General features: G+C 40.1%; 2 protein-coding genes across 3 annotated transcripts; one reads left to right on the top strand and one right to left on the bottom strand.

The window, feature by feature from the left end:
* Positions 1-256: 256 nt before the first annotated feature.
* LOC146310433 (uncharacterized) lies at positions 257-4,190 on the bottom strand. The gene is made up of 2 exons (XM_084741833.1): positions 3,994-4,190; positions 257-2,985 (listed from the first exon to the last, which is right to left on the bottom strand). Exons 1-2 carry the CDS (start codon positions 4,163-4,165, stop codon positions 1,583-1,585), a joined length of 1,575 nt encoding a protein of 524 aa, XP_084597959.1. The 5' UTR covers positions 4,166-4,190; the 3' UTR covers positions 257-1,582.
* An 800-nt stretch (positions 4,191-4,990) lies between these two features.
* trmt61b (tRNA methyltransferase 61B) lies at positions 4,991-8,605 on the top strand. 2 transcript variants are annotated; one of them, XM_084742483.1, is made up of 7 exons: positions 4,991-6,014; positions 6,100-6,202; positions 7,105-7,295; positions 7,405-7,496; positions 8,087-8,295; positions 8,380-8,460; positions 8,548-8,605. In XM_084742483.1, the coding sequence occupies exons 1-7, from the start codon at positions 5,274-5,276 to the stop codon at positions 8,580-8,582; spliced, it is 1,452 nt and encodes a 483-aa protein (XP_084598609.1). In that variant the 5' UTR covers positions 4,991-5,273; the 3' UTR covers positions 8,583-8,605. The 2 variants fall into 2 exon arrangements, with proteins under 2 accessions (XP_084598609.1, XP_084598607.1); XM_084742481.1 differs by having other exon boundaries at positions 4,992-6,014; positions 8,377-8,460.
* The last annotated feature ends 650 nt before the right edge of the window (positions 8,606-9,255 follow it).

The following is a 9,255-nucleotide window of genomic DNA, read 5'->3' as shown; positions in this document are numbered from 1 at the left end:
ACCCATGAAGCTAAAAAATAAAAACCTCAGAAAAATCTGCATCATAAAAAGCATATCAGACAACATGTATGTCGATACTGATATAAACATGATAGATCAATATCAGGATAATATCATTCAGACAATTTACACTGTAGCACTTTGCTTGTTGTTGCCTGTAGTTCATATAACATCACTCTGAAGAAACCTTTTTAAAATAAAATACATATTTGAATTGTTTGATTGGGGCATTGAGATTCTTTTTTTGAATTCATGTCTGGTACAAAGGTGTTTTCTGGCACAGAACAAGAAATTTATGAAAAAAATTAAAACAAACCAAAACATTTCATGAATTACACTGATAATAAATCTTAAAAAACAAATATTCACCAAAAAATTGAAATTAGAGTCAGTCCCTCCAGGATTTTGTGGGCTTTTTTTTGGATTGTTGTGGCTTAAAATGCCTGATTTCACAGCGGGTTTTATAAAAAATTGTGACACATGTTGCAATGTTTTTAGGCATTTTTTGTGAATGAAATTTCATGACCAAGTGAAAATTGCAAAAAGGATTGCGCTTTTTTTTGTATAATTCCTCAAAAATCAAAGGCAACTTGTTCCAGGGAGAACAAAAACACACTCTATTCTGAGAGGTCTCAGTAACCTTGCCAATAAGCCCCAGAATTACAAAAATTATAACCAAATATGCTTTATTTGTAGATGAAGATGTGCACTTGGGGGGTATTTTACAAGGAAGCAAACTCAGTCAAAAGAGCGAGCACAAAATTATAAAATACAAAGGTACACAGAACTGCGATAAATGTCACTAACAATGACAAACCTTGTATTCTTTTCAGTAGCCATGAGAAACATATAAATACAAAAAACATGAAATAATTAATCACTGAGTTGCTTCATTGAGATGTTTGCATGGGGGATTGCTATGATTGGTAGCACTTGTGTGAAGTGATAAAGATTGGTCAAACTTGTGGGAAATTTGGGGAGTTTGGACAAAATTGCAATGCTGTTCAGAATGCATGTAGATTGGCTGAATTCAGTCACAATGATGCAACTTCCTGGAGGGACTGTAGTGTGCTGGCATTAATACTTTTTAAAGTTTTTCCAGTAGGACATGATTTGTCCCCATTTCTCAAGAATGGGTATGACAGAATATACCCAATGTTGGTTGGACAGAAGATACAATTTGAAAACATCACTTTGTCCTCTGGGAAACTGTGATGATCATTTTTCACCTTTTTTGGGCATTTTAGAGACAAAATAATTCATCAATTAACTGTGAAAATAATCTTCAGATTCATTGATAATTAGTATAATCCCTAGTTGCAGGCCTAACATCCAGTTATAGAGAAGCAGCTTTTTCATTCAGTAGTGAACATGCCTCTGAAGCAGTTTCAGCTCGGTGGTTTCTCCTGCATATACTGACCTTCAGCAGGTTTTTTCAAGTATGTGATTTCAGTAAGTTTTCTTGCAAGTCATTTATGTGACTCCTGATCTCAGTGAGTTCTTGTGGATTTTGACCATGAACCTCTATAAGTGAATCACCTCCCAAATGTATCTTTTCCACAGTCTTGGAAAAGTAGGCTTCTCACCACTGTGCGTTGTCATGTGGGCTTTCAGTTTTGACAGTTGAAGGGATCTTTTCCTGCAGCTCTTGCAAAGGTTCAGATAGATTCGCACACGAGTGTCCATTAATGCTCTCAGATGGAATCTTTTCCCACAGGTCTTGCAAAGGCACAGTTTCTTGCCCGTGTGGATTTTTATGTGAGTATTCCATAATGCTCTCAGACGTAATCTTTTCCCACAGGCCTTGGAAAGGTGTGGCTTTCTCTGTGTGGGTTATGCTATGCTTTTTCAATGCTCCACGAGTGACAAAGTTTTTCCCACATGTTGTGCAAGTACACGACTTCTCACTTTTGTGCCTTGTCATGTGGCCTTTTAATTTTGACAGTTCAATGAATGCTTTCCCACAGGTTTCGCAAACGTGCGGTCTGTCACCGGTGTGGGTTCTGATATGCCTTGTCAGTGTTGTCTTTTCGCTGAATCTTTTCCCGCAGGTATTGCAAAGGTATGGCTTCTCACCTGTGTGCGTTCGCATGTGGATTTTCAGCCTCGTCATTGCACCAAATCCTTTCCCGCAGATGGTGCAAAGGTGTGGCTTCTCACCTGTGTGCGTTTTCTTGTGTTCCGACAATCCACTGCTAGATCTGAACTCTTTTCCACATGTACTGCAAGAATATGGCTTCTCATCTGTGTGGACTCTCAAATGCCTTTTCAATGATTGCATTTCACTGAATCTTTGCCCACAGGTCTTGCAAAGATGCGGCTTCTCACCTGTGTGCCTTCTCATGTGGGCCGACAAGACACTCCAAAATCTGAAATGCTCCCCACATGTACTGCAAGTATACGGCTTCTCGCCCGTGTGGATTCTCATGTGGCTTTTCAGTGGTTGCCATTCCCTGAATGTCTTCCCGCACATCTTGCAAAGGTACGGCTTCTCACCTGTGTGGATTCTCACATGAGAATTCAATGCCGAACTATGACTAAATCTTTTCCCACAGGTCTTGCAAAGGTGCGGCTTCTCACCTGTATGACTTCCCAGGTGTACATCAATTTGGTACTGTGTGCCACAATTGACAGACTTTTCATTATCAGGGTAAATCTCTGATAGGTTAGAGTTGTAGACATTATCACTATGACTTTCGCTCGTGTGATGTGTTTCCTTCGGGGTTGGCTCTGCATTTTGAGTTGACCTCCAGTCTACATGCTTGCCCTCTCTCTGATCTTGGCTCACAGCTGCAGGAGAGTCGTAAGAGAGGAGCTGGTGGTCACTTTTTGGTTCTAGTCCACCGTGGTCACTCTCCTCCGGTTCCTCTTTAATCTCTGGGTCCTCTTGGTCCAGACTGGAGTTCTTCTCCTGGTTACAGAGCTGCTGGTCAGTGAGACTCTCCTCTTTCTCCTCTTCCTTACAGACATGTTGCTGTGGGAACTCTGGAGGGACAGAGGACAAAAGGACAAGGATAGTACTGTAATCGAAATGTTCAACTGAAACAAATTGAAAAAAAAATCTAAAACTAAACTGTGCAATGCCACAGGGGCTGTATTCTTAGCTTAGATTATTAGTTTATTTGAAAGGGACAAACACAGAAAACACTGACAGGTGTACTGTTACAGTGTCTGTAGCTGAAGTGGATTTCTAACACCAGTTCCCTGAATGGGACAAGACTGGAAAAAAGCATTTGATTCAGTAAGTCACAATGTTATTCTCTTAAACTTTTAATTTATTTTTTTTCTGTGGATGTAAACAAATAGATCGAGTCCTATCGAAGTATGAAAAGACAACGCACCAGTGTTGGGAACAAGAACTGGTACTGGTGTCCCACAACATTATATTATAGGACCTTGTTCATTCTGTTTACGTGTTAACGATCTGCACTAGCATGCTCTGAAGTCGAAACCAAAACGTACATTTTTATAAATCTTACAGAAAAAAAGGCAACATGGCATCCAGAAGACAATCCTACAGCTTTACAGATTTGACACTGAATACAAAATGGATACAAAAGCAATAAGGAAAAGAAAAAGGGAAAATAAAGGGAAAAAGACTAAAGACTAAAGATTTTCTACTTATTATTCCATATTTTTTGTATTATTCCATATTTTATGTTTAATAAATATAAAATTGTAAATATATATATATATATATATATATATATATATATATATATATATATTTACATATATATAAAGAGAAATCTATATTTAAAAAGAACACATATTTTCAAACTCATATAACTATACAGAAATAAATGGACAACTAAATAAATGACTGTGCTTGTTGTAAGTAAATTTTGCTTACCTAAATATGACTTACTTATTCTGTTGCTGATTCCGCTGATATAGCCACATTTATTGATTTATTCTTTTACATATTTATTCATTTTTGTGAAAAGGAAATTTCTCTGTTTTGTCTTATTAAAATGCTGACGTTTTACTCACCTATCCTTTGTAATCTTATTTCAGGTTTCCAGACGACATCCAGCAGTCTGCGCTGACGGTCGATCTCTTTCTCGTACTCGACGATGGTTCGTTTAAAAACTCCAAATATTTCTTCAGCAGCTGCAGTTAGTCGCTCGGTGACAAACTCTCTCAAATTCTCAGCTGAGGACATTGTCGTTTAATCACGAGTGCAATAAAACTACGATATCATCGCCCGCGCGAGCACGTAGCTCCTGCTGCTGAGGTTTGTGTTGTTTACTTCCGCTTGGTGTCACACTGCGAGGTTCCGACGGTGAAAGTGCGTGTGCTTTTCTTTCTCCAACTGGTTCCAGCTGCACAAATGTATATATTTATTTATCATTTCAATTTATTTCTTAACAATTTTAAGATTTGGACATGGTGCAAATATTTTAAAATATGTCTTATATCTTTCTTATTTTGATGCCAAATTAACTTCATAGTTGCATGTTACATACAAGATATAAGTTTCTCTCATGTTTAAATCAAGTTTTTATTTTGTCGTATGAGCAAATATAGTCCAAATAAACAAGTAAAGAAATGGATCATTATTGAACACGAATACTACTACTACTACTAATAATAATAATAATAATAATAATAACAATAACAATAATAATAATAATAATAACAATAATAATAATAATAATGATGATGATGATAATAATAATAAAGTGTATAGAATAAAATATAATGTAAAATCAGTTTCATCCTCTACCTGGGGTCCAATGAAATGAAACAGCTGATAAATATTGACATAATTTTTGGGCTTTCCTTGATCTCATCAGTGTCAATGAATCAAAATAAGGAAACAACTCCTTTAAATGTATGGTGAAACATGGGGTGATTTTTAATAACCTGCATTTGTGCAGAAAACATGGAATGAAGCATATTTATGAGAAAACGCATGATCATGATATCGCCCTCTGCTGGTCGACTTTAAACACTACACCTGTCGCTCAGTTATGACGTTGCTCACGTGGTCTCTTCCAGCATGGTGACCTCCTCGGACTGTAAATACAGCAGGCTGGAGTGGAAATGAGGACGAACTGTTAGTTGTTACACTGTAAGTGGACTAAGTAGAATTTAAACCAGATATACTGTTGTGTTCACTTTCAGTTGTTTATTTTGCTGATATTTATGTTGAATTTAACAATTATAGCTGCTATTTTCTGAGGTTCTATCTGCTGTTAACTCACTGCATGTTATCTATGGATTTTACCATTACTTTAACTTAATATTGTATGCCATAAAGTGACGTCATGGCTGTGCAGATGCCCTTTTCTGGACTTCTAGTTATGCACAGACTGCTGAGAATTAGCACATCTAGTCAGAGACATTTCAACAACAGGAACAGGAACATACTTGTAAATCTTCACAAATGTAGGAGGGAGGTGAGAACTTTTTCAACTGGTTTGGTGAAATGTAATGAGAAGGAGGGAGACAGCTCGGATTCCTCACCCCTGAGCACCAAGCTGTCCTCCAGACAAGCGCTGCTGTCCAGGAGGAGGCGACCCCTGTCCCCCCTAGAGAGGATCAGTGGCATGCTGCCCCAGGACACCCTGAGCCCAGAGGTGATGCAGCTGAGGGAGCAGAGCCCTGCGGAGGACACCAGCATCCAGGCGTCGGTCACACAAGAGGAAAGCGGACGCGACTCAGAGTCCCATCACGCATCAGACGCAGCTGCAGAGACTCAGCTGAACGGAGCATTTCACAAGGACAGCAGTTTGACTCTTCCTGCGGAGACCCTGCTCACATTCGGGGAGCTGCTGATCGCAGAGTACCGCAAGAAGAACCGGGTGGAGTTCAGGAAGATGTTCCAGCTGCAGGCGGGGGTTCGTCTGCAGAGCAGCTGGGGGGTCATCCTGCATGAGGACATCGCCGGGCAACCCGCTGGATGCTTCCTGAAGACAAGCAGGGGGGTCTCCATCCTCATCCGCCGGGCCAGTCTGGAGGATTACGTGCTGTTCATGAAGAGGGGTCCGGCCATCGCATACCCTAAGGTACAGCACTGGATAAGTTTGTGTGTCACAGTTCTTTATTGCTCTTCTTACACATGTTGAGTGTGTGTTCTGTCTCTGTTCGCAGGATGCTGGCTCCATGCTCATGATGATGGATGTCACAGAGGGAGACTGTGTGTTGGAGTCAGGCTCGGGGTCCGGGGCCATGTCTCTGTTCGTGTCCAGAGCAGGTCTGCACCCGTCTCACTGTCATCGTCTCACTATGGCTTCCAAAGTGGCAGCAAAGCGTCTCAGAATATTGTAGCACACAGAGCTTTAACAAACCCAGTTGCTGCTAGTGATTAAAAACAGTGTGCTGGTTTCTTTTTATCAGTAATTTGTGTTACAACTAGAGCTGCTAATCAATGATTAATCAATTATTTAAGTATTTTGATGATTGATTAATCATTTTGAGTAATTTTTTAAAAGAATTTGCGAGAGTAAAGTGAATATCTTTATTTGAGGACGTCATTTTGACTTTGGAAAACACTGATCCATTTTCCACCATTTTCTGACATTTTAAAAGAAACAACTATTTATCAGTTAATTGAGAAAACAATCGATCAGTTAATCCACCACAAAGTTAATCATTAGTTGCAGCCCTAGTTAAGACATATTGCAATTATTCATAACACACAGGGCTGAGCAGTAAATCAGTATTTACATCTATTGATTATCAATATAATCTTTATTAGAATTTAAAAGTAATTACTTTATTTGTACCTCACCTTTAGAAAACAAGGTTACAAAGAGCTTTACAGTTAAAACAAATGTCAACAAGATCCTATACATGCGATATTAACAAGATAAAATAGTAGAAACAAATATCATCAGTTAAGAAAAGCCATACTATAAAAGTGAGTCTTCAGAAGAGAATTAAAAGAAAACACTGAGTCTGCCTTCATGACATCTTCAGGCAGCGATCAGACTCATGGGGAGTTAGAAGATCATAGATACAGGCAGGAGCCGGAACATTCAAAACAGACTAGATGTCACAGAAGCTGTGATCTAGAAAAGGTTAACTTGCTTTTGCAAATCATGGATGCATAATGAACCGCATGTCTGAGGGTGACAGACTTTTTGTCTTTCCCAGTCGGCTCTAAAGGCAGCGTGCTGAGCGTGGAGGTCAGGGAGGACCACCACAGGAGAGCTGTGAAGAACTACAGCCGCTGGAGGACGGCGTGGAGCCTCCGGCGAGGGGAGGAGTGGCCCGACAACGTCCAGTTTCACAACGCCGACCTCTGCACGGCGTCCTCGCTCCTCGCTGGTCGGGGATTCCACGCGGTCAGTGTCTGGCTCAGACTACATAACAACAACAACACAGCAACACCCGGTCACATGGATTCAGACCCGCCTGCTCATTGATCGGATCGACTGTGTGTGTGTGTTGCAGGTCGCTCTGGACCTGATCAACCCTCAGCTGGCGTTACCCACTGTGATTCCACACCTGCACCCTGGAGCTGTGTGTGCTGTCTACCTCGCCAAGTGTGTATCTCCCTCCACTGTGTCACCGTCACCTTTGAAACCAAATGAGGCTAAACCCTGAGCTCTGAAACAAGAGCAGCAGATCCATACTGGATGTAATTTATTCAAAGTTCCCTGGCGAGGGGAGGATGACATTTTAGACAAATCCAGAAGGGTTCACAAACTTTCTAGCAGCACTCTTAAGTTTTTTTTTTACCCTTCAGACAGAGCCAGGCTAGCTGTTGCTAGTCCTTGTGCTAAGCTAAGCTAGCAGTGTGCTGTCTCCAGTTTCATAGTTAACAGACAGGCATGATAGTGGTATCGATCTTCTCATCTGTCTCAGCAAGAAAGGAAATATGCATTTTTCCCAAATGTAAAGAAATAGAAATACTCAAGTAAAATGCAAGTGCGTCAAATTTGTACCAATGACTAACAATTATTTTTGTTCAAGTTTAATCTGCTGATTTCTCAGTTAATTGATTAATAATTTGGTCTAATAAAACATTAGAAAACAGTGAAGAACACAAGATGACCTCATCAAATGCTTTGGTTTTCTCTCAATCAGCTAATTGTTTTTTTTTTTTGGTTAATCATATCTCCCTGTAACTCAGTATAACACAGGTTGTTGACCTGCTGGAAGGGCTCAGATGTCTGTCGCTGCCTTTGCTGTGCGAACGCATCATCGAGGTTCCAATGCGGGATTGGCTGGTGGCCCCGGCCCTCCAGAAGGATGGGACGCACTGCGCCAGGAAAGCTCCTGTCCTGGATGAGGACGGGAGGGAGGAGGAGAAGGAGGAGACATCAGATGAGACTGACAAAGGTGATTTAAACTAGCATGATAGATCACAGCACCTGTGTTTATTTATGATACATGCTAACTGAAGTTTCTGTTATACTTCAGAAGAGACGACTACAGAGACACACCCAGCCTTCGGGAGTATTCCCTACATCGCCAGACCTCATCCTGAACAAATGAGCCACACAGGTCAGATATTAGCACAGCTCTAGTCCAAATCAAACAGTTTACATGTAAACAATGTACATAAATAAACTGTCTACTTTTTCATTTCAGCATTCCTGGTGAAACTGAGGAAGTATGTGCAGTAGCTGCTCTACCTGTAAGGAATCTTGGACAGAAAAAGATTGTTACATATCAAACAAATGATCATCTCTCTGTATATAATTTGAAAAATTAAAAAAAGTCAAAATGTTCATTTTGGTGCATTCTTTTAATGTCAAGCTAGAAATCCCACACAATAAATTATTTAGCATTTATTGAAACTGGCTCTATAAATGGGGATCAATGTGATGCTCTGTGCATTAATGTGAATATATATGATAATTTCCTGCATGTAAACGGTAATGTAGACACAGATGTGCATCTTCTCCATTCCTATGATCAAACTGAGTTAAAGGGATACTTCAGATTATTTGAAGACAGGTTGTAAGAGGTACTTATTCATAGTCAGTGTATTACCTATAATAGATGCCAATCAGAACGCCCCCAGTTTGGAGAAGCAGCATGTGGTACCGATATAGGAAGTTAAGCAATGTACAGCTGTGGACAGGGTCAACAGCAAAACACATTTAGCCACTTAATATCAGTTTAAGTGGATGCTAAATAGAATATTTTAACCACTTTAGCTTTCCATCAGACAGGCTCTTCTGCCAAAATATCACTCTCTCCAAAGGCACCAGACTTCATAGGCAAAAACAGTAATTTTTATCTCACAGAGCAGGAGTCTGCTGCTACCTCGAACAGTCAAGTTTCGGTGAATCC

The sequence above is a fragment of the Lutjanus erythropterus genome, chromosome 18, assembly GCF_056507025.1.
Source record: "Lutjanus erythropterus isolate fLutEry1 chromosome 18, fLutEry1.hap2, whole genome shotgun sequence".
Lineage (NCBI taxonomy): Eukaryota > Metazoa > Chordata > Actinopteri > Lutjaniformes > Lutjanidae > Lutjanus > Lutjanus erythropterus.
This window is presented reverse-complemented; position numbering and strand designations above follow the sequence as displayed.